The sequence below is a fragment of the Chaetura pelagica genome, unplaced genomic scaffold (assembly GCF_000747805.2).
Source record: "Chaetura pelagica isolate M959 unplaced genomic scaffold, ChaPel_1.0 scaffold264, whole genome shotgun sequence".
Lineage (NCBI taxonomy): Eukaryota > Metazoa > Chordata > Aves > Apodiformes > Apodidae > Chaetura > Chaetura pelagica.
This window is the reverse complement of record NW_009953064.1, coordinates 385,882-410,642: the sequence shown is the minus strand read 5'-3', so window position 1 is coordinate 410,642 and position 24,761 is coordinate 385,882. Positions and strand designations below refer to the sequence as shown.

Here is a 24,761-nt window from a genome sequence, read left to right as displayed (position 1 = left end):
AAGACTGATCTCTTACAAACATAATACAAGGCTAGAGGACTTACAGCTTATTTTATTCACCAGGTAGAATGAAAAAACTGGCCTTTTGAGAATAGCTGCTGAGAGCTGTGACAAACCAAGAGACTGGAGGATTCCTACACAGCTCCTGTAGATTCTCCCTGAAGGCATCAGCTCAGCCTTCCAGCAAGTGTGTGGGTCCAGCAGCCAAGGATGGAAGTGCTACGCCGCTCCTCAGTGTTTGCTGCAGAGGTGATGGAGGTTTTTGACAGGTCTCCTACTGACAAGGAGCTCGTGTCCCAAGCTAAGGCTCTCTGCAGAGACTACATCAATTCGAGGTTAATTCGAGCAGGTGTCAGCTGGAGCAAACCTGAGTACAATGTCCCAGTGCCTGGGGGTAAGCTGGCTGAGGTGTCCACCATTCTGCTGCGACTAGGTGAGTTCCTGTGGGCATGAGTGTGATCTGAATCCTCTAGGGAGCCGTTCAGACCAGAGTAAACTTTCTGAAACTGATGAGTGCCAGGGAGTCTTTTCATGTGCTAATAGGTTTCTCTTTGCTTCTTTGGGCATATAGGTTTGGTTTTGGTGACCTCCCCTGAAGAGCTCCTTCACTTGCATTTCCTAAGCCCCTTGGAGCACAGCTCAGCACAGTGTTACTGCAAAGCTCCTTTTTTTCTGAGGACTTGCAGCAACTTAGAAGCATGATGCAGTCCAAGAAAGCCCAACAGTAAACTGAGTTTATCTGCATAAGACTCCAGCCATGTAACAGTTTCCACAGTAGTCTGTCTCAGCTTTTAGCAGGTCCTGCAGTGTTTTTGCCAGATGCAGGTGACATGGCTGCTGTGACACAAGCCAGGCTGGCATCTAGTAGAGAACTGCTACCTTTAGACTTGGGCTTCATCCCACAGCTACAAGGATGTTAAATCTGGGCGTAGTTGCTTAGACCATGTGTGTTGGAGATGTTACAAAAGCCACTCTTCAGTGACAGGGTGTTTAATTTTCCTTTGCCTACCTTAATCATTCAGCAAGGTGTTAGTGTTCTTGCTTTTTGTTGGAGCAAGGAGGACTAGGCTAATGTTGCCATTCAGTGCCCAAACTAGCCAGCCCTGCTCATGGCCAGGTGGCTCCTGGGGCTTCAGGGAGTGGGATTGGAAGGCTGTGCCTGTAGGCTGTCAGTTGTGTCACAAGTTGTGCCAGAGGAGGTTTAGATTGGTTATTAGGAGAAATTTCTTCACCAAAAGGGTTATCAAACACTGGAAGAGGCTACCCAGAGAGGTGGTGGAGTCACCATACCTGGAGGTGTTTAAAAGATGTGTAGATGGGACTCAGTAGAGTTTGATTAATGGTTGGACTCGATGATCTTAAAGGTCTTGTCCAACCAAAAAGATTCTATGATTTGATTGCACAAAAGTTAAAAGAAGTCTGGTGAAGTAACCTTTCTCTGGGCCTAACCAACTCAGGACCAGGCTGATCTCTGCAGTTACTCCCCTTTCTTTCTACTTATGTTTGAAATTATCCCAATTTTAAGGCAGAGATGTGTTTCTATTAACTGAATTATCTTTACGCATACATTCTTTCTCTCTCACTTTTTCTGTCCTATGCTGACTTCTATTTTTGTTTCCAGTGATTATTTGGACTTGGGGGTTTTAGTTTGTTTTTCTGTCAATCTTACTGCCTCTTTGTCCTTTATTTCTTCTCTGCCTGGGTTAGGGCTGAGATTTTTTTGCTTTCAAGCAGATCTTCAGTGGGTGGCCAGGAGCATGTTAAAGGGCAAGCAGGTGGCAGACTGGAGCTGCAGGCGTCTCCTGGGTGACTCTCCTGTTACTTATTCATGTCCAGATGGAAAATTTTGGCTGATAGCTTCAGGAACTTGGCTCCCTCTCTGAGCAAATCTGCTTGGAGAGCACCATGTGGTACCCATGCAACAGGAAGGGTGAGCAGTCATCTTTAGTATGATGAAGAGTTGTTTCCAAACCATTTGTTCAGAAATGCTGCCTGCCTCATAGAATCACAGAATGATTTGGGTCAGAAGAAACCTTAAAGATCATCTAAATCCAACCCCCTGCTGTGGGCAGGGACACTTCTTTTCCCCTTTGCAGCCACTGCAAGACTGAGTGGTGTCCAGCCACCTGCCAGGAACAGTAGTCCTTTGCTGTTTACTAAGCAGTGTAACAAGCCTGACCAGTTTTTTTTATCCTCTGTGACTGTGCTGAGAAGCCTGTGGAGTTGAGAACTCAGTATTTCTTAGCTCACTTTCACTTGCCAAGGCAGTAAAGGGGTCTGATGGACTGGCTGGTGGGCCAGGAGAGGTGCTGGGCACAGGCAATGCATTTGCAAAGTCTTGGGGAGAGGGAGCCTGTCAGCTCAGTGAGGAAGGACTTTGGGATGCTCAACATGAAGCTGACAATGTACACTTGCAGCCCAGGAAAGCCAACAGGGTCCTGGGCTGCATCAAACACAGCGTGGTCAGCAGGTCAATGGAGGGGATTCTCCCCTTCTACTGAGCTCTTGTGAGACCCCCCCCCTTGCACTGCTGGGTACAGTTCTGGAGCCCCCAGCACAGGAAGGACTGTTGAAGTGAGTCCAGAGGAGGTCACAAAGATGATCCGAGGGCTGGAGCAGCTCTGCTCTGGAGCCAGGCTGGGAGACTTGGGGTGTTCAGCCTGGAGAAGAGAAGGCTCCAGGGAGACATTAGAGCACCTTCCAGTGCCTGAAGGGGCTCCAGGAAAGCTGGGGAGGGACTTGGGACAAGGGCTTGTAGCAATATGATGATGGGGAACAGTTTTAAACTGAAAGAGGGGAGATTTGGGTGAGACATTAAGAAGAAATTCCTTCTCGTAAGGGAGATGAGACACTGGAACCAGTTGCCCAGGGAAGCTGTGGCTGCCCCATCCCTGGCAGTGTTGAAGGGCAGGTTGGATGGGGCTTGGAGCAACCTGGGCTGGTGGGAGGTGTCCCTGCCCATGCAGAAGGTTGGAACTGCATGACTTTTAAGATCCTTTCCAACTTAAACCATTCTATGATTCATTCTACAATTAGTGCAATGAGTGAGGCAGAAGTAGTAAAACCTAATGGTATGGCCAAATGGGACACCCCAGACCAACATGCCATGTGTCAGTGGTTTGGTTTATGTGAACTTATGTGGCCAAAGGGCAGGCAAGTGCCCCTTTCACAGCAGCTCGGAGCTTCTGCACATGGGGACAGTCACTGCTGCCCTGCTTGTTCCTTTGTGGTTACTGGAAGAAGGAGGAGAAGCACAGAAATTGTTCTAAATGTTGCAAAGTGCACAGCTGGACATCTGAACACAGACAGTGAACTGACACCAATGTAATGAGCTTCTGGAGTGGTCCTGGAGCCACCACAGCAGAGAGTATCCATGAGCCTGGGAATGTTTTCCTGTGTTTTTCCTCCCTTGCCTGCTCTTGTCTGCCCTGTGTGCAGGGCCTGCCTTAGCTGCACGTCTGCCTCCAACCCAAACCTGATCTCCTCTGGAGCCTTCAGGCACTGCTTGTTAAGAGCTTTAGCAGTGGCAGGCTACCAAGTGCTTGATCCCAGCCTCCCATGCCTCACTCTTGGCTAACCACAGGCAGGACTATTCCCATTTCCTCACATTTTCGGGGAAGCCTGTGTGCTCCCTGCAAGGAGAAAACAGCTGGTGAGTAGCACAAACAATGTTTCCTCTTATCAGGCCCGACCATGAGTTGGCAGGGTTTCCTCTTGCCATCAGATTGTGTGGGACAATCCCACACACACAAATGTCCTGGAGAGCTCATGTCTGGAATTCTGTAGAGCTGGGCTTAGCCTGTGTTGTGTTGAGTGCCAGCGACCAGTTGGATGAGTTAGAATCCAGTAGCTAATGACTCTAATGAGCTCCAGACTGGGGTGGCATCTTCCTTTTCAGTCCCTATCTAAACAAATTTTCAGTAGGATCAGTTGCCCTCTGACTAGGGCAGGTTGTCTGGGTCTTGCAGGAGGAGTTAAAGCTGTTGGGACAGCTCTCATCTTCCTCTGGATGCTCCAGAGCACCCTTCTGCAGAAGGATGCAGAGTGTCCTTTTAAATCTAAACCAAATAGGACCCCTGTGTACAAAGGGTCTTGGTTCCATGCAGTGTCTGCATTGTGTAATGCTCCTACAGCAGCTGTGCAACCCTGTATGAACTCCTATAGAGAGAGAAATCCACTGGAAATGGGCATCTACTAATTCTACTGCTCAAAAATGTTTTGTTTTGCTAGAGAGGAAAAGCTTTTACTGCTGTTGCCCAAGATCCATAGCTCAAACATGTGTGAGAAGGTTCTCTGCTTGTCTTTGGTATTTCTGCCTTGGTCTTCAAGCTAGCCTGACACCTCCAACTGTTCCCAGCTGGGGAGAAAACAGCCTGGAGGTGAAAGCACATATCTGCATGCCTGAGTGTCAGTAATCTTGTTGCTGAGGAGTCAGCCAAGCAAATGAACATCTCTTCAACCATTTGGGAGAGAGAAAGAGCTCCAGGTTGTCACGCTGTGCCTGTGTGAGGGTAAACTAGCTGGAACTGATAATCTCTTTGCTCCATGAATGTTGTGCAGCTCTGGGTGGATCCTGAGCTTTCATCAGGCTCCAGCATTCTTGAGTCAGTCTCGGTGAAAGCACATATCTGCATGCCTGAGTGTCAGTAATCTTGTTGCTGAGGAGTCAGCCAAGCAAATGAACATCTCTTCAACCATTTGGGAGAGAGAAAGAGCTCCAGGTTGTCACGCTGTGCCTGTGTGAGGGTAAACTAGCTGGAACTGATAATCTCTTTGCTCCATGAATGTTGTGCAGCTCTGGGTGGATCCTGAGCTTTCATCAGGCTCCAGCATTCTTGAGTCAGTCTCATCTTGAGGCTTTTTTTTTGTCTAAGTCTGTGAGGTGTTGAGAAAGGGCGTATCCCTCAAAAGCTCACAGGGATGGACATTTTCAGTGCTGAAGAAACAGGAGATGGCTTTGCTTAGCTGAGGCCTGGCTGCTGGGTTGGAGGAAAGGTGAGCATCTGACCTGGGAACCTGATTTGTATCTGGAGGTACTGCAGCCTGTCCCCACTCCCTTTCCTGTCCCAAGCACAAGAGATACCAGGAAAGCAGGGTGCAGGTGGCGGGGGGGAAATAAAGCTGCCTCTTTCAAACAAGGTGGATCTGGGCTTAATTCCCTGGCCAGAGAGATACATGGAGGTGGCCTCAGCTCTAATTCCTCCATGGTGAGAGTAGGGCTTGGTGTTCCACATGCTGATTCCTCTCTGTTTCCAGGGGATGAGCTGGAATACATTCGCCCCAACGTCTACCGGAATATCGCCCGCCAGCTGAACATCTCCCTGCACTCCGAGACTGTGGTGACAGATGCCTTCCTGGCAGTGGCTGCCCAGATCTTCACTGCAGGTACTGTGCCCTGACAGATATGCAGACAGGGCTGGGCAGAAAGGAATGGGATGGAGCCACCTCTCTCAGAGCAAGCATGTTTCTGGGATGGCCTGCAAGGTGGGGCATGGTTTCTGAAAGGGCTGTGGGTGGTTTGGCAACGTGCCTCGTTTTAATGGTTTAATGAGAGCTCCTCTGTGCTCTGTTGTTCTGACAGGGAAGTGCCATGGTTTATTATATCCTTCTGGCAGGTTCTTGCCCATTCTAGAAGGCATCTCCTGCCCTTCCTCTTTAGGAGGTGGTGTTACCTCATTGCATAGGGAGGTCATTCATTCCAAGCTCCTTTGCTCACTATTGGCAACTGGAGAAGATTCATTACATGGGAGTCTCCCTTGTTCCAGCTCACGTTGCTGATGCTGGGAGCCAGAACCAGCTCATCACAAGGGAGTTCCTCTCTGTCTGGCTTCCTTTTCCCCAGCAATAGCCAGGACTGCAATGGAGCCTGTTGCTTCCAGTTGCTGCTTCTCCTTTCTCATACTCAGAGCCAGAAGCCCTCAAGGCTAACTGTTCCAGAGAAGCAAGTGCTTTGAATTTCCTTACTGTTTAGACGTGAATGTGTTTCTGTGTCTGTTTGACTGGTCCTGGAGATGATTGTCAAAAGCCAAAGTACACACTCTGCTGTGTTCCTGTGAAGGAACCTCAGTCTCCCTGAAAACAGCCCCTGCCTGCTATTGGAAATGCAGTCTGGCTGGGAGAATCAAGGGAAGAGAAATGGAAATGTTTACATGGAGATTTCTATCAGGCAAGTCCTGATGTGTTTGTAGGTTTTCTGTAGTGTCTTGTGTTGTCCAGGGAAGGGACAGTAGATGTAAGGGACTGCAAACAAACAAACAAAAAAAAACACACAAAAAAATGCACCCAAACCCAAAGACAGCTACTTGCTAACAGCACAGTTGTTTGAAAACACTGGATCCAATGACCTCGGCATGGGAGGCATGTGATTCTGGTAACTTTGGGAGTAGCTGGTGCAATTCCAGGTTTCTTTTGTATTGTCAAATAAGCTTCCTCTCTCAAAACCTTTTTGTCTTCACAATCAGCCACACGACTTTATGTGTATGAACTGCATGGGAACCACTGGCTCCCCAGAGAAGTCCTGTGCTGTCTTCCTGGACTTCAGATTTGAAGTGTTTTGTGGTGGAGAGCACAGATCCTCTCCAGAGTCTCAAGAGTCAGAGTCTCTGAGAGGGACTCTTCAAGCATGGCTCCTGGCAGATTGGAAAGGGCAGATTTCTTCCCTGGATCAGGGAGACTGAAGCTGTGCCATAGGAAATGGATGGAATTGGGTTCTGTAGCAAGTACAAACACAGACTGCCTGTATGAGGTCGTTTTTTTATTTTCCCTTTGGAGGGAAGCTGCAGGGCTGTGGGCTAAGGCAGGTCTGGACCAGAGGAGATCAGACCATCTCCCAGCTCCATTACTTGTGAAGGGACTGAGAGTGGAATTTTGAGCTTACTCTGGAGTTAGAAATGCTCAGCATTGGGCAGGGTCAAGTTAAGCATGATCTGTGCTTCAGTTGTTCCTTGTATGAACAGCGGTGGGACACTTAGGAGGAAAAATGAGGGAGGATTGGAGGTGCTGAGCCCCCTGATTATTTAGGGCTGGCATCTTACTTACTGAGGAGCATGGGATCCATGTGCTTCACAGAAATCCTAGCAAGGTCAAAAGTATAAGAAAAAAGTTTAATAAATTCTCATAATCTCTCCATCTAACGAAAGCCGTCTTAGATGGGGCTTTGAGCAACCTGGTCTGGTGGGAGGTGTCTCTGCCCATGGCAAGGGGTTGGAACTGGGTGATATTTAAGGTCCCTTCCAACTCGAATCGTTCTTAGATTAGATTGTAGCCCTCAGCATCCTTTCAGAGCATGCCTGGAATGCAAATTGCCTTTGCACTGGGCTGGGTTGGGAGGCCAAGTGGGCTCAGAAAGCAAGAGCTTGGCAAGTATGGTGGAAATGTGTTTAAAGTGTAGATGCCCTGTCCTGTCACTTAGTGCTGAGCTTTACCTTCTTCAAGGCTTACGGAATGAAGGTCAAGTTTGCAGGCTCAGGTGTTTGTGTTGTAATATGTAGGTTATCTTCTTAGTTGACTAGAGCTGAGTACATCAGAATTGGCCCACCTCCAAAGCTGAAGTGACACAGGGAATTAAGCCAGAAGGATGGATTTCTGCAGGTGGAGCAGACTGTGTGTGCTACTAAGCTGCATAAAGATGCTGGGGAGAGAACTCTGCTGGTTTCTGGGAATCCTTCTCTCACCAGTGTATGTTGACAGATTTCCTGGAGAGCTGCATCTTTTGGGTGTTCTTCAACTTCTCAAAGTGAAGAGTCAAGTGACAAGTGTGGATGGTTTAAATTTTTTGTTGAAAGTAAAGTTAGAAATTTTAACTCATGGTTCTAAACTTGGGGTTTTCAGGGTGGTAAGAATGGGATCTGGACTCAGCCCTTCAAGGCTGGTAGTGCTGGAAACTTTGGGAATGTGGTAGAAGCCTGGGCTCAACTCTCTTGCTAGTGTTCCTCATCTGGGGACATGGTGCTGCAGGAATGGCTGGCAGGGTGTAGATTCAGACCTTCCCAGTATTCTGCATGCTCTGTTTTTTTCCTCTTTCTCATCCCTGCCTCAAACCTGAAGCTGGGGTTGTGTATTCAAATACTTTCATCAATTTGTTATTGTAATTTCTCTTGCTAGGAGGCTGCTGAGTGGCAGAAGGAGGAGTTTGCTGATTTTTAACATTCCTGGATCCCAGCTGCAGTCTTAAGACTCAGCATTTAATGCTAAATCCAGTAAATGAGAGTTGACTGTGGCAGTCAGATATTCATTCCTAATATTTTCATAGCTCACAGGAAAGAGACTCTTATTGAGCAGAGCAAACTAGAGACTCAAGTGCAGCCTGAGCTTTCATGCCAATTACCAAGGGCTAAAGCATCTCAGCCTGTTTTTCACTGTCCAGTTTATGAAGACAGCTACATTCTGACACTGCAGTGCCTAGACAGTCTGGGCTGCCCCATTAGTCACTCACAATGCCTTTACAGCAAGGGAGTGGGGGATTTTGACCCTATCTTGCTGGAGAGGTTTTTCTCCTTCATCTTTTATGTGGCCTTCTTCCACACTCTGGTCTGGTTTTGAGCCTTCACACTGTAGCTCTGGCTGTACTCACTTCTGTCCACACAATCAACAAGTCTTGAGTGAGCACAAGAAGGCAAGACTGAGGACATCTGACATCCTTCTTGGTCCCACTTCATGGGTACATTGTGCCATATTTGACTTCACAGCAGTCTCTATTCCAGTTATCTCAGATGTTATCTCAGGCTTTTCTCTGATGTAGCAAGGACAGCTTGAATCCCCATTACAGCAAGATGAACAGCTGAGAATTTAGGCAGAAAGTGAGCAGGTCACAGGGCATAGCAAGGCTCAAGCTGTGTTTGGCTTCCATTTCCATGCAACGTGTTAATTATTCTGGGTAAGGAGAGCCCATCTGTGTGGAGACTGGCACTGCAGAGCCCTGACCTGCTTGGAGGTGTTGCAGGATCTGCAGCAGTATCACCCCTGTGACAAGACCACTGGTTCTGGTGTGTAGTCCAAAGCTCTTCTGCAGCCAGCAGGAGACTTTCTACTGACTTTAACAGGCTTTGGATTGGGGCCTGGCTGAGCTGGCATTTACATTAGCTGTTTAAATAAATCCCAGAAGGAAAGGGTCACTTGGTGGAAAAAACAGAAGAAGAAAAGGGAGGTGCATTTTCATTTCCTAAAGGAAACGGTTTCCCCCAGTCAGTAGGACCTGCTAGGCATGAGGGCTCTCCCAAAGCTTTCATCCTGTTTCTGTGTTGTTTTAGGTGCTATTCAGTTTTTAATCAAGAGTGCTTGGGCTGAAGTTAACCCTTTACAACAGAGTTGCATTGGTAATGGTCTCTCAGCAGTAAAATACTTTCCCCTGCAGGAGCAGATGCTGTTAGAAATGCCTCCCACAGCTTCCTCATTGCTTACCCCTTATCAGTGGAGCTTCCTGACCTAGGCACATCCTTCTTGATTGCTTTCTCTCCACCAGAGGGAAAATGTATCTTTGTCTGGCAGTATCTTCCCAGCTGCTGAAATGTAGCCCCTGATCATGTTTCTCCTGGGTCTGATTTGCAAGTTAGATGTTCAGTGGAGCAGAGGGAAGTTGATTTGAATAACTTTGGATAGTGTGGAGCTCTGAGATGCTGCACAGTCGTGTCTTGTGGCTTCTTGAGCAACTCCCAGGGGCAGGCAAGCTGGTATGCAGTGAGAACACTTTCAAGAGGACTCCTCTCCTGCTAATTTGTTTTCCACTGTTCTCACCAGTGTTTACATACCTTCAGCTCCATGACTGGCCTTGAGTCTGCAACTTGTATTTCTTATTTTTAAAAACACCTTCTAAACAGCTTCTTACTTTTTTTTTTTTTTTCCTCTTTTTGTGTGTGTGTCCCCTTTTATTCCATCTCTGTGAGCAGAAGTTTCAGAGCTTTCTCTGTTTTGATTGCTCCTTTCTGGACCTGTTTTTCGTTCCCTCTTGTCATCAGCTCCTGTGCATGCTAGTCCACACAGTGGGAAGCTGTGAATAGATTGGCTTGGTGTTGAGTGCCCATTTCACTCAGTATGGATAGCAGCCAGGCCTTTTGAGGAATCTGGAGCAGGACAGCTTGTCTTCTCTGCTCATGTGCACTGGCTGGATGCAATTCCAGCTTGTGCTGAGGGATGCACCAAGCTTGTGTCACCCTAACACTGGCCTGGACATCTCAGGGGGCAGGGGCACTGCCTGCTTGGTAGATTGTGCTCCTCTACTCCTTCCAAGGGAATCCTTCATACACAGAAGTTAATTGAGCTGGTGTCCTGAAAAAGTGCAGGTGGCGGCTGCTGTTGCCTGTTCCCCTGCCCTGCCTTGGGCTGGGCAGCTGCTGGAGCCCTCCCGGGGGCTTTGGTCCAGAGCAGCTGTTAAAAGGTGTCTGCCCTTCCCTTGCTCAGGGCTCCCCTCCAACACCTTTGGCAAACAAGAGTGTAAGCTGTTCCCTGCTGTCTCAGGTGAGGAGCCCAGCCAGCTCTCTCCATCTTCTGCCTCCAGCAGTGGCAAGGGGAGTTTCCATGCAGAGAAATCAGGAGGGGATTTCCTCCTCTCCCAGCCCCCAGCCCACCTCTTGCCAGGAACAGGAAAAGCAGACTGTGAGATTGCTTTGACCCTTACAGCCATGCTCCATATAGAGCAGGATAATGGGAAGTGACTGCTGAGCCCTTCACATCCATCACCATGATGAACAGATTGCACATTTTCTGCTGCCCTTGTGAAAGGGAGAGGGGCTCTGGCCATGTGCTGGGGAAGCCTTCACCCCCTGCAAGCCCTGCAGCCAGCACCACTACATAGCAACCTGGGCAGGGAAGCTGGAGCAGGTGGGTTTTCACTCCATTTTCCCTGGGAGGAGACCCCTGGCCTGACATTTCTGTAGAGCAAACTGCTTCCCTGTGTGATAGGAAAATCGTGGGTCTGTTGAGCCTTCATCATAGGTTGAGGAGCCACTTTTCTTCTGTTGGAAAGAGAAACTCAGGTTTAAAACTAAGTTAATCAAGACAGCAGCTGTCTTTCTGTACCAGGGTGGCCTCAGCCCCCTCTCAGTCTTAGTTACTGCTATGTAAATATCTCAAAGCTAATGGACTTGCTTCAGATACTTAAGGAAGAGCACTGTCAGTAAAAGCTTGGGAACAAGCCAGGGAACTTTCCCCTGGAATTTTGGGTAACTTGGTTTCATGGAACTCAATATGAAAGAAGCCACATTTCTGCAGGGAGGGCGAAGCATAAAAACTGACTGACACTAAAGCTGAGAATAAGCTTATTGAGGCTCTGGGCCAGGAGGCTGTGGCAAGCAAGAGGTAACCCCTTAAAGCCCTCATGGGGTGGAGAGGTATTGACCTGCAAGATGACAGCCTCCTTCTTGTCAGGAGAAACCCTCTATCAAATGTGTTCTCATGTGGTTTCATAGCTTCTTCCTGCCTTATTCTGCTGGCTGTCGTGGTGACACATTGTGAGGAAGACAGATAAATGGTGTGACTATTACATAGGCAGTGAACTTCCTGAGTGACAGCTCTGGGGAGGGACACTTCTGGACCTACTTAGAAAATAAAATTGGAATAATGGCAAATTTAGCTGCATTAATAACTTCCTCTGATCTTGGAGATAGTTCTGATGAAGGACAGAGTGAGACTCAGAGCTACTGCTGGTACTGTTGCTACAAAGCCCCACAGAAAGTTCATCTGTAGATCTTGATCTTACATCAATCATGAGTGAAAAATGGCTCTTTTGGAAGACTGAATGGATTTTCTTCAGCCCAACAAGCCATTCCTATGGTGAACTTTGAACAGTTTCTTCAAAGTTTAGTATTTTTTTATTTAAAAAAAAAAGCATTTATTTAAAAATAAAAAGAAAGAAAAAAAAAAAGAAGAAAAAGCAATTCCTTAAAGTGTTAATGTGGGTGTCCTTGTAGAGGCACTAAGGGGAAGGATTGTGGAACCTGCACATACTGTAAAGGAACATGGGGAGCTCTGCTACATTGTGAACGCGTTTGAGGAGTCTGGAGCTCCATCCTGAAGAGATGGGCTGGGGTACCTGGGGCTCTAGGAGTATGATGAAGAAATGAGAAAGACTTCATTTCATTTAAATTGTATTTAAGGGTTTGCTGTCTGAGCTGGTAGATTTCTGAGCACATCCAATTCTCTGATTGTGTTTGACTCCTTTTAGTCCTTAGATCTAGTGACTGAACTAATCTTTACTTCCTCTCCTCAGTTTTCTTTCTTGTTGCAACCCAGCAAGGATGGTTTTGTGTGGCTTTTAAATACTCAAACTTCACCTGGCTTCTGGCTACATATGAGAGAGGCCTCAGACAGATTCCATAGAGACCTAACACTCTAAAATACTTCACAGTGTGCTTGTCAAATACTATTTCAGATAATAAAAGCAAGGGGGAGGATTTAACTTCCTAGCAGATCCAAAAGAAATCTGTGTGCCTTTGTGCTGTGGTAGTTCTTCTGCATGGATGCAGAAGGGTTGCATTTCCAGGTCACTGATCCTGATAAAAGCCTGATGAGGTGCTGCTGGCTGCAATGTTTAAGCAGGGAAGATTTATGCCCAGTGGTATTTGCAGAGTGTGGGGGAGACCCAGGGAGGTTGACTGGTCCCCTGACCTGGGCTTATGTGCTTATTGCCAGCACTTACAGGAAGATGACTGCTGCAGGGACAACTTCCATGGAACAGTCAGTGCTCACAGGTCAGAAAAGCTGTTTTCTGGGAGATTAGGTAGCTGACTGACATTCTGTCCCTACACTGCCTTCACTGGGATGGGATATGCAGTGTTAAGTTTGAAGGCAGGGTGGCAAAATTCTTGAAGCTGCCTGGTTTTCAAGTGGAGACTTTTCAAGAGGTATACTTTTTTTACATCAAGGAGGGCTGCCAAACCTCTGGGCCCTGTAGCTTTGCCTCCATTTATTTCTTTTCTTTTGCTCTTGTGTCATGGTAGAACTGCCTGAAGATGCTTCTCTTTGGTGCTTTGTGTGTCACATTGGAACAGTCTCCTCTGATCCAGAAAAAGAACAGGAATCATAGAATTACAGGATGGTTTGGGTTGGAAGGGACCTTAAAGATCATTTAGTTCTAACTCCCTGCATGGTCAGGGACACCTCCTACCAGCCCAGGTTGCTCCAAGCCCCATCCAACCTGCCCTTCAACACTGCCAGGGATGGGGCAGCCACAGCTTCCCTGGGCAACCTGGGCCAGGCTCTCACCACCCTCACACTCCACAATTTCCTCCTTATGTCCAACCTCAATCTCCCCTCTTCCAGTTTTAATTCACTCAGCCTTGTCTTCTCACTACAAGCCCTTTTAAAAGGTCCCTCCCCAGCTTTCTTGCACGGCCCCTTGTCTTAAGGGTCTTTGAGAGTTGTGGTGATGACCAAACCCCAGCTTGGTCAAACTCTTGGAATTCCATCTCCTCCTGTGCAGCGTGTGCCGAGCTGAGAGCTAAAGGCACCATGGTGGTGCACATGTTCCCATGTGGATGATGCCTTTAGGATGCTTTCTCCAAAGCTATTAACAGTGCTGGGGGGTGGGGGGGTCAAAGCATTCCTAGATCAGATCAGGTAATTCTGCTTCTCCAGGTGGAAAGTTTCCCCCCAGTCCTGCTCCCCTTTGGTGTTTCTTTCCCACCACGCCGAACCGCGGCTGCACCTGAGCCCAGAGCTCACAAAGGAAGAGCAGTCACCCTGAATGATTCCAGACTGAGCTGAGTGTGCCTGTGTCAATCTGAAGGACTTTTCTTCCTCTCCTAGGCATAACGTGGGGCAAGGTGGTGTCTCTCTATGCTGTGGCAGCTGGGCTGGCAGTGGACTGCGTGAGGCACGCACAGCCAGCCATGGTCCACACCATCGTCGACTGCCTGGGAGAGTTTGTCCGCAAGACCTTGGTGACGTGGCTGAAAAGGAGAGGAGGCTGGGTAAGACTTTGCTTCCACACATGCAGGCCAGAAAATATCCCACGGAATCATTAGTCTCTAAATAGTTTGTGGGGTTTTTTTTCTTGTTTTGGGAAGACGTGTGTATCCTCAGAAGTTAGTACCTTGTTTTAATTTTTGTAGCGCGTTATTAGAGTTCAAAACTGGGTGTTTTGCTAGTTCCAAATGGGATTTTTGGAAAGTTTTTGCATAGCAAACAAGCTGCAAAACCCACTCCCAGACCAGAAGTGGTTCCTTGCAACTGAGGAGGTTAAGTCCTGTTTACTGCTAGCTCCTTCTGCTGATCATCCCTCTTTGGATGGCCAGCACACTGCTGTTGGGGTTGCTGAATCTATGCTGCTTGCTCTTGGGATCTGGCCCTAAGAAAGGGAAGCCAACCTCACTCAAACAAAGCTGTGGGGTTGAGCTGATTGCAGCCTGTCTCTAGTGCCCTTATCAGCAACTTTGGGCTGCAACAAGGAGATGTTTTCCCTCTAGAAATGAGTTGTTCCTCCTTCATCCTGGGGAAAGGCTGTTAATCCTCTTGCTACTTTGTGCTGTTCTTCTACAGAATCACAGAATGTCAGGGGTTGGAAGGGACCTTGAAAGAACATCTAGTCCAACCCCCCTGCCAGAGCAGGATCCCCTAGAGTAGGTTACACAGGAACACGTCCAGGCGGGTTTTGAATGTCTTCAGGAGACTCCACAACCTCTCTGGGCAGCTTGTCCCTGTGGTCTGTCACCCTCACAGTGAAAAAGTTTTTCCTCATGTTTATGTGGAACCTCCTGTGCTGCAGCTTGCATCTGATGCCCCTTGTCCTATCACTGAGAAGAGCCTGGCTCTGTCCTCCTGAGACTTGCCCTTTACATATTTGTAAACGTTAATGAAGTCGCCCCTCAGTCTCCTTTTTTCCAGGCTCAAGAGACCCAGCTCCCTCAGCCTTTCCTCATCAGGGAGATGTTCCACTCCCTTCATCGCCTTTGTGGCTCTGCCCTGGACTCTTTCAAGCTTTCAACTCTTTCAACTGAGGGGCCCAGAACTGGACACAATATTCCAGATCTGGCCTCACCAAGGCAGAATAGAGGGGGAGGAGACCCTCCTTTGACCTACTAACCACCCCCTTTCTAATACACCCCAAGATGTCATTGGTCTTTTTAACTACAAGGGCACATTGCTGGCTCACGGTCATCCTCCTGTCTACCAGGACCCCCAGGTCCCTTTCTCCCACACTGCCCTCCAGCAGGTCAGCCCCCAACCTGTACTGCTACATGGGGTTGTTCATTCCCAGATGCAAGACTCATCACTTGTTGTATTTCATTAAATTTCTCCCTGCCCAGCCCTCTAGCCTGTCTAGGTCAAACATTCCCTGAATGTTCTGCCTCTTGAGGGAGGCTCTACAGCCTGAAACTTCCCAGCCTTGTTCACACATGGGCCAGACTAAATAGCTGTGGAGTGGAGGACCCTTTCATCTGCTGCCTGACCCAGCTGGTTGTTAGTTTGTTTTGGCATGGAGTCCTTGTTTCTCCTGTGGACTCTTGCTGCCTAGAGGAACCACCTTGCTCTGAGCTCTTTCAGAAAAAACATCATGTAACCCTAGGAAACGCAATCAGAAGTCTCCAGTCCTGCTTCCATAGGGTGTAGAAAGCCCCTACCTCCCAAAGCCCACTCCAAAACGAACCTTTCTGGAGAAACAAGAAATGTTTAACACTTTGAGTCATCATCTCTCACTGGGGAGAGTTTGCAGCCTAATTAGTGGCTTTACAGCCAGAATGGAAAGACTTGAACTTGTTTGAGTAACTAACAGGCAAATATCAAACTGCCATTGCAACAGTTTATCAGTGTCTCACCAGCCTCAAAGGCCTGTTGTATTAAGTGGCTTTTAAATTTTCAATTCCAGTGCCTTATCAGGTGTGCTTTATTTGGATAACAATAGCTAAGGCAATTGTTAAACAGCTCAGCAATTTTGTTTATCTAAGCAAACACCACATAAATGTGGAAGTTCTTCTGACTGCAGCTCCTCTTGATCAGCCACAGGGAGGTTGTTGCCTTTGGTAGGTCACAGCACAGCTTGAAGGGCCTCACAATCTCACCTGGAAGTTAACCCTCTGCAGCTCTGATCAACCTGGTCTGCATGTTTGGGCCTTGTACTGGTTCACATGAGGCACTTAAAGCCCTTTAGAGCTTAGATTTCTTCTTGGTCTGCTGCCCTAACATCTGCATACGTGTTCACACAGTCATGACAGGTACTTACATGTCATGACTTCTCTTGACTAGACAGGCAGCTTGACACAGTTGTCTTTTTAGGGATGTGCTGGTCCCTAAAATTGGACAGGCTGAATCAGTTCAGCCTGTTTTCAAGAGCAAACACGGGGAGTTTGCAAAGCCATCACTGAAAGCATTTCTGCAGACACATTTTACTTTGTTCCACAATACAAATGAAGTGCCTACAGCCACTGGTACTACACTGCAGCATCTTCTGTGAGGTGCTGTCTTGGCTGCTTGTTGTGCTTGCTTGTGCTTCTGTAGCTGTAGGCAGCAGCATTTCCACACCTTGGTGTTCAGCCTCAGGAGCACCCCACATGCTGGTTCATCTTCCTCCTGTCGTCCTGATTCTTCCTGTCCTAGAGTGCCTGTGTGAATTCCTTCAATCTCTACTTATCAGATCTTCATAGGCTCAGTGTCTCCTAAAGCTCCTGGTGTGGGGAGATTAACCATGCCAGCCTTTCAGTCTTCCTTGGGAGGGAGGAACTGCTGGAACAGCACGGGAGGCTGTTGTGGCTGCTGCTGACAAACCTTTGGTCTGTAGCTGACAGTGGAGTTGGTTAGCATGGCTGTAGTCATTCATCAGACAAAGGAATTTGTGCCTTCAGTCCCCCTTGTGTTCTAATTGTTGCCTAGGTCAGCCAGGTGAGGCTCAACATGTTTTGAGCACTGAAAAAGATCACTGGAGTATCCAGCAGCTCTTGTGTCTTGTTTTACGGGAGGAGCATCTCAGGGCTGGGAGTCTGGCTCTGCTTGCTCAGAGAGAGTCTTGTGTCAAAAGGTGAACTTGGAAGACTGCTGAGCTAAGCAGTAAAGAAAAAGCTTTTGGGGCTGATGAATATTTGTCCTCCTTGTGACCTGATTCTTGTTTACATTTGCCACTGGAAAACCACATTGAATTGATGTGCATATCTCCTGGTGGCTGGGCTGAAGTTTAAACACAAACTCAATTATATCGCTGGCAGAACTTTTAATTTGTTTCCCCCACCAGTTTTCTATCCTCCACTGTCTTGTTTGCTTTACTCTCCAGATATTTCCCACCTTCTCCCAATGCTGGCTGAGCTCCTGTCTCCATGAATTTGCTGTGGTGTTGCTGTGGTGGTGTTGTTCCTTGCAGACCAGCTTCTAGTCTTGCTAATACTTGAAAACCAGCTGCCCAAGACATCTTTAAATCTGGCCCACGCGTCTGGGAGGCATCTCTGCCAGCTCACATAATTCCACAAACAAAGCTTGCCTTGCTGTAGATTTAAATTGGGGGTTGGCTGGCTTGGCTGAGTTCCAAATAAAACATTAAGGCAAGAGGGAAAGAAAGTGCAAGCAACTTGAGCTGATATTAAACAGGACAACCTCTGGAAAGCATGTTGCTTTACAGAGAAGGATGAGATTGCTGATGTTGCCAAGGCTTCCTAGCTCTTTTGAAAATGGGAAAGCTTATTTTACTGAGCTAATCAAAATGGAAAATGGTTGACAGTCTTCCTGTAGCACTTCTTTCCCCAGGGGTGGCTGAAAAGGGAGATACTTTGATGCAGAGTGGAGAAAGTGTATTTCACAGAACTCCTGGGCCTGATTCCTAACTCCCAGTGTGGCAGTGCCAGAGCAAGTTTGGGGCTGTTGCCAGCGTGGCAGAGGGACATTTCTGTTTTAAGACAGCTCCCAAAACACAAAGAGACTGTGTTCAGGAAGGAGGCATTGTTATTTATTGCAGGTTTGTACCAAGCTGGGTGCTTGGTGCCTTCCCACATATCAAGCACATCAAACCATGACATATTTATACTCCAAACTATAACATTATCAAGCTTCTAAGTCCATTCTTCTTACAGTGATTACAGTTGGTGATTTACAAATAGTCATAATATGATTACATCACTATTTCTAGTATCACACCTGCTCAGGAGAAGGGTCTTCACCTGGGCAGGGATCTTTTTGACCTGGGAGTGTGGTTTTTACTATTATAATGACATCATAATGAGCTGAAGGACACAATATCACAAGTTCTATGGCTCCAGCTGCCCATGAGTTCAGCAGTCATCTTCATTTTGGTTGTTCTTTATCATCTCCTACCTTCCTTAGGTCCAATTATCCATATAGACCTCAAGTCTTCTCTGCCAAGTCAGTGATTTACAAGAGATACACTTAAAACCTCTTGATAATTGCCCTCTTCAGGGCCTGGTATTCCAGAGTGTCCCTGCTTGGTGCTGGCTGTGATACTCAGTGTATATATAGAGTACACCTTGCCCAAAATAATCACATCATTCTAAATGTCTGAGTTATTTTCCAACAGGGGCAGGGTGTTGTGGGGCTGGGAGGGTCTGCAGCAGTGGGGGATGTGGTTCCAGACACCTCCCTGATGGTCTCTGTTCCCTCCTCTTTAGGCAGACATCACAAAGTGTGTGGTGAACACTGACCCCAGCCTTCGCTCCCACTGGCTGGTGGCTGCTGTCTGCAGCTTTGGTCACTTCCTCAAGGCCATTTTCTTCGTCCTGCTGCCTGAGAGATGAATCCAAGTGGCCAAGTGCAGCTCCCCTGCCCCAGCTCCTCCCTGGCTCCAGAAGCAGTGGGAATGGCAGTCTTGGAAGAGGAGGAAGAGAAGAACCAGGACAAAATAAAAAGGCTTGTTCTCCTCTCCCTTCAGCTGGGACAAGATGATCAACTACAGTCTCCTCTTTGCAGCCACAGGAGCTTCTCTCACCACTAAATCCTTTCAAGAGTCTTGTTTCCCTGGGTGACCTGTGTGTGTGGCCTGGAGGTGGCCAGTCCTTGGGCTTGCTGATTGCTGCTGTGTGCAGCATGGACTGGAGGGGACTGCTCCTTACAGCTGTGTTGCATGTTTGTGCTAGTGCCAGGCAGAGGGGATGAGAAAGGGGACCTTCTTGGAAATGGGATAGAAAGCAGGCGAGGGAAGAGTCCCTTCCTCTCTCCATGTGATTCTGCTTCCAATCCTCAGACCTGCCTTGCATTGTTCCTTGTTACATTTGTGCTTAAACTCCATCTCCTCCTTTACACTTAGCTCTGGCTTGCAGGGCTGCCCACAGCACGGTGGAGGGCATGATGCAGCTGTGGGGTTTTCTTGTGATAAAAACCAACTTAACTGCTGTCAGATGCTTCTCCTTGACATACCTTGGAAGTCAGACTGAGTGGCTGTGTGTGAGGCAGGAGCAGAAGGCAGTGGCATGGGATGCAGTTTGTAAATGTGTGTGGTTATCTCCTCACACCTTCTAGCAACAGCTCAGGATTGAATTTCATAATGAAGAAAAATGTTTTCTCCTGTGAGATTCCATCAGAGCTAAGTATTTAAGTAGGAAAGGCTTGCAGGCACAGGCAGGAATTAGAGAAACAGTAAATGAACTGTCTGGTGGTGTGACTGGGGAAAGCTGTATCAAAAGTTGCTGATTTATGTTTCTCCTTTAATGTCTTTGGAAGTACAACTCATGGTCATCTTTGTGGCAAACAATAAAAGAAAATAGGTGGTGTTTCACTGTTGCAAAGGGTATTGTATTTGTTTCCAGAGTTAAAAATTCCAAAAAAGGCCAGAACAGTGCAGAGACACTCAGGCCATGCTAAAAATACTTCAGCTTTTCCCCTGGTAGAACATGTTAACGTGTTAAAACTACAACTCGTGGGGCTCATGCTGGGGGTTTAACCCATGTTGTTACCATGTCAGAAATGTGCTGGTTTTCCTGGTAGAAGTGGGGCCTTGCTGCTGTTGGCAGGGGAAGGCCATGGAGCCTCTTCTCTGCCAAATATTCATGGAATACACCCTGCTTAGTGGCGCCTTGTTCCACAGGAAAGCAGTGCTCTGGATGAAGAACATGTGGCATGTTGTGAATTTTTTCGCTGGTTTGTTTGTTTGTTTTCTTTTTTTTTTTTTTTTTCCTGATTTCCCTCCCACACCCTGTGTTGAGAGAGACTTTACTGTTTCTGTTCAGAAGTCACAGAAGGGTTTGAAAGTAAAGCAAAGCCTTTGCTTTTCAGTTGTAGCTGTATGGCAGGTTTCTGCTAGCAGTTAGGAGGGCTATGCTCCCATTCTCTCCTTCCTGTGCTGCCTTTGGCAGTGTCTAGGCAGACTTTGGCTACAGTATTAAGAGCTGGGGAGAGGGGGTTGTGTGTGTTATGCTGACAAAATTCCCAGTGTGGGTGCAGCTGATGGTGCCCTGAGGTTGGTGCATTTTTGTGTGAGTAAAACTTGCAGCAGTTCCCCAGATAAAACCAAATTGCTGAGGGTTTTTGTGGTGTTTTTTGCTTTTCTTTCTGACATAATTATATCAGCCTTCAGGGTTTTGCTGGCACCTCTCCCACTTGGAGTTTTCTTCCTTGGATTCCTGATGGATCTGGCTGTGGAAATGTAGACCAGGTACAGTGTACATGACAAACTCTACCACTGCTCTCACTTTGAGGAGCACAGAGAGGATCCCCTCTGATCTGCAACTGATGCTGTAAAAGCAGTTTAGCTCATTGCAGGGAGGTGAAGCTTTGTTGTCTTCAAGGAGCTTATGAAAAAGTAGACTTGGGATTTCTGGAAATACCCTGGTTGTGAGTAGACTTTGACTTGGGCAGTTTTGCAGCTCATAAAGTCCAGCTTGTCTTATCATGCCTAGTTTTTTATGAAGTGTATGTGAGTTAATGGAGCTGGCACAGTGGGACACTGGGACTGTCAAGAGCTTTCTCAATTTAGATGCTGTTTTGAAATGTCACAATTAACGCTATGACTGGGTTGGCTTTTTTTTCAGTAAACAAGTGGTAGCAGAGAACCTATTAAGGAATATGAAGAGTTAAATACACCCAATTAAGTAGGTTTAAGAAAAAGATAATGATAAGCCAAATAAAGCAGCATTGCTGGAAAGGAATGTGTGTGGGTGGGAAGGGGGTTACAGAGGCAGACAAGACTCAGTCTGGAAACTGCTGATAAAGAAGAACCCACAAATAGGTTTCAGACTTCTCTGGCTTTTATCTTTCCTCTTGCATTCCCTGGTCCCTGCAACCAGAGCTAAACAGTGCTGCTCTCCTTGCACTTGGTGTTACACCAGGGTGATGCTTGCACCCTTCTAACTCCTGTAGTAACCACATTGGCACCAGCCTGGCTACCCAAATAAACAGCAAACAGAACTGTGCACACTGCTGTATGTTTGAGAAGCAACAGGGAAGCCTGATTCAGCCAAGTATTTCTGTTGTGTCCAGTTTTAGTTGCAATGTTTAGGCATTTCAGAGTACTTCCAGAGCTCTTCCACAATCTCAACAGATCTGTGACTCTTTTGGCTGCTCCGACGTGATAGGAGACATCAGGGTTGATTGTTTGTCTGCCCAATAAACATTTCCCTTTTTTATGATTGGTGAAGGTCTAGGCAGCATCTCTCATTTATTTAGAACACCAAGAATGTAAATACCAAGGCTAATACTGTTACACTCCATACTGAAAGCCTGGCTGGTGTTCCTCTTCCAGCATCAAAACAGGAAAACACCCAAATTAGCCATCTCACCTTTCCCTCCCATCCCTTCTCCAGTATTTCCAGTTACCTGCCTGAGAAAATTGCTTGTAGTGAAAGTCCTGTTTTGGTGCCTGAGAAAATTGCTTGTAGTGAAAGTCCTTAATTTTTTGAAGCTGTTTTGCTCCCATCATCTGTTCTAAGGAAGATTTACTGATGCATACAATCTGTATTGGAGGGTTTGGCTCCTTGTCTCTGGTTGCTTTTAAGTCCACTGTCCAGTTTCATCCCCTTTTGCTAAAGGACAGCAGGGACTGGGGCCAGAGCTTCTTTTAGCACCGGGAAAAGTAGCTGCTTTTCACCCCATTAATGAGCAGTCCCTTGGCACGTGTAAAATCCAGCCAAGCTTTTGCTGCCCCCTGCCTTGCTGTCCCACCAGAACAGTCTGGGAGGCACAGGGGAAGGGGAGGCTGTTGCTGTGGAAGGGTGGAGGGATGGGACATGCCTAGGGAGTAGCAGGAGGAGGGAGAAAGGATTAGAGATGAGGAAACGGCATCTGAAGTATTTTAGTGGAGTATTTTGCAGATGAGAGTGGCCTGTGTGTTGTTCCAGCAGGGAATGGCAAGGTCAGAGTGTGGAGCCTGGAGGAACATGAGCTTCAGCACTCCTTAGCTCACAGAACTCCCTCCGGGAAGGATTATCCTCTTCCCTCCCAGTGCTGTCTTCATCCTCCATTTCTGTATAACAGATCTGCATTCAGTCAATGGAAACACTTGCTTTTATCTAAAAGGGTAAGGAGCAGAAACGCTGTCTTGGCTTGAGGATTTCCATGACAAGGATTTCCATGATAAGCAATGCTTATCGTGACCTAGACCTGACCTTGCTTCAACCACAGCCTCACTTGTACCTTTCCTTTCTCAAACCCTGGCAGTAGATTCACCTTCTTCCAGGCAACTAGAGAAGCTGAAGTGATCTCAGTCTTGCAGCAGATGTCACTTGTGTTTCTGCCCTGCTTCTTCTCCTGTCAATGAAAAGAAAACAACCTGTGAAGGCCTTAATTTATCAGACTTGCACCTGCGTTAGATACTGAAGCACGGAACAACAGTGTCAGGGAGTGACACTGAGCTTCCCTGGAAAATTGCAAGACCAGACTTCCTCATTTTCAAACTTGGGGTTTGGCTTTGTGGTGTTTTAGACCCCAAGAAAAAGGCTCACCCTGTTATTTTTCTATATTCTTCCTTCAGTGCTCACAGCCTTCAAGGGGTTCTTTTTGGGCACAGTTAAACTGAATCTGAAGCAGGTTTCCAGTCCCTCAGACACCTTCCTGGAAAGATCAGGCCCCTCAGGCATTCCAATGTTTTTGCCAACAGGTTTCTTGATGTGCTTCTCATCCATGTGTGGCTCCTTCCATTTCTTTGCTGTTGTTGTTTGGTTTGGGGATTTTTGATATCTAGTATTTATCATGTTCGTGGGCATAAATTTACCACCAATTCATTATCCTCTCAGAGCAACACCAAAACAATGCAAGCTCCTCAATTAAAGTCAAGAAAACAGTAATTTAATGGACTGCTAGCAGAGCCTTTACATTTCCTCTGTGCAAGTGGTTTGACAGATGGAGTTTAAATACTCCCTCAGAAAAGCCTTTAGCCTCTTTAAATAATTTGACCCAGTGGGATTTTGAGCCCCCAGCACTGCCAAGGAGAGTGTCTTTTGGTTGAACTTTACACTGTCACCCAGGACCTGGAAGTGCACTGCATGTTCAAGCAGAGTCTGTGGGAAATGGAGTGCTCCTGGTCACTCACATGACATGCAGCCTATGACCAGGCAAGGTCAAATGAAATTTAATAAAACAACAAAAAGCAGCTTCCTCTCTCACAGGAAAGAAAAAAAAAGTGTTGGGAAGGGAATTTCCAGCTTCATTACAAGCATATTTCAGAGCTTTAGCTCAGAAGGCATTTCATCTCTTTTCTCAGTCTGTAGACCAGCAGACAGCACTAGAGTTTGTCTCCATCACTGCAGGAAGACTTGAAGATACATCTCTACTTATGTCAAATACTGAATTAGGAAGCTAAGCTCAGAAGCAAAGCACTGAAAACTTCAGTCCCGTGTTTAAAATTTCCTGCTCATCCTGTTTCATGCCCTTCGCTCATACTTCTGTTAGCTTGATGTTTAAGGGGGTACAGAGAAGGGCAACAGAACTGGTAAAGGGTCTTGGGGGTAAGTCTTGCAAGGAGTAGCTGAGAGAGCTGGGGCTCTTTAATCTGGAGAAAAACAGGGTGAGAAGCAATCTTATTGCTCTCTGCAACTCCTTGAAAGCAGGTTTGTAGTGAGGTGGGGGTTGGCCTCTTCTTGCAACTAATAAGAGATAGGATGAGAGGAAGAGGCCTCCAGTTGTACCAGGGGAGGTTTATATTGGATATTAGGAAAAATTTATTCAGATAAAGGGTTGTCAGGCCCTGGCACAGGCTCCCCAGGGAAGTGGTGGAGTCACCATCCTGGATGTGTCTAAAAGTCATGTAGATGTGGTGCTGAAGGACTTGGGTTAGCAGTGGACTTGGCAGAGTTGGGTTAATGCTTGGCCTTGATGATCTTAAAGGTCTTTTCCAACCTAAATGGCACTTCAAAAGAAAAAAAAAAATCACTGGTGAGCTGCTTAAACATACTTTGCTCCCACTTCCTCAGCCAGGAGATGGCCAATCTCAACACTTGAAGTGTAGGTTTGCTGCCAGAGTTCCTGGGGAAAGATGTGGGACCCCCATGACCAATCTGACCCAGCATTTTGTTTTCTCTCCCAAGAGAAACCAGCCCTTTTGGAAACATCTGCTGCCACTCAAGAGCTGAGTGCTGTCCTGCCAGCATCATCCCAGCTGCTGTGGCCCCGTTGCCTGGCACAGATTCTCTTTTATTAGGGCTGACAAGCATGCATTTATGCAGAGTGGAGAAGGAGAAAGCATGACTGGCATTTGAAAAGGAGCAAACAACCCCAGAAGTCTTATGTTTGAAGCCTGTCTTGCCTGCTGAAAGTCTGGTGCCACCAGGCTTTGGGTACACCATGTAGGTCCTCACCAGGAGGATGCTCTGAGCCTGGGAAGTGTGGCTAATGGTAGATTAGTTGAAGCTAGGAAAAGGTGTCTTGAATATTTGTGTCCTCCTTTTTTGTTGCTTTCCTGGAGAGGT

General features: G+C 47.1%; 1 protein-coding gene across 1 annotated transcript; it reads left to right on the top strand.

The window, feature by feature from the left end:
• Nucleotides 1-209: 209 nt before the first annotated feature.
• Nucleotides 210-18,854, top strand: BOK (BCL2-related ovarian killer). Its single transcript, XM_009996720.1, has 4 exons — nt 210-433; nt 5,257-5,385; nt 13,741-13,904; nt 18,537-18,854. Exons 1-4 carry the CDS (start codon nt 211-213, stop codon nt 18,660-18,662), a joined length of 642 nt encoding a protein of 213 aa, XP_009995022.1. The 5' UTR covers nt 210; the 3' UTR covers nt 18,663-18,854.
• The last annotated feature ends 5,907 nt before the right edge of the window (nt 18,855-24,761 follow it).

Excerpts from the sequence above, each read along its gene's own strand:
- BOK (XM_009996720.1), top strand. The coding sequence starts at position 211 with ATGGAAGTGCTACGCCGCTCCTCAGTGTTTGCTGCAGAGGTGATGGAG. Across the intron at positions 434-5,256 it reads CACCATTCTGCTGCGACTAG|GGGATGAGCTGGAATACATT; the intron begins GTGAGTTCCTGT and ends CTCTGTTTCCAG. Across the intron at positions 13,905-18,536 it reads TGAAAAGGAGAGGAGGCTGG|GCAGACATCACAAAGTGTGT; the intron begins GTAAGACTTTGC and ends CCTCCTCTTTAG.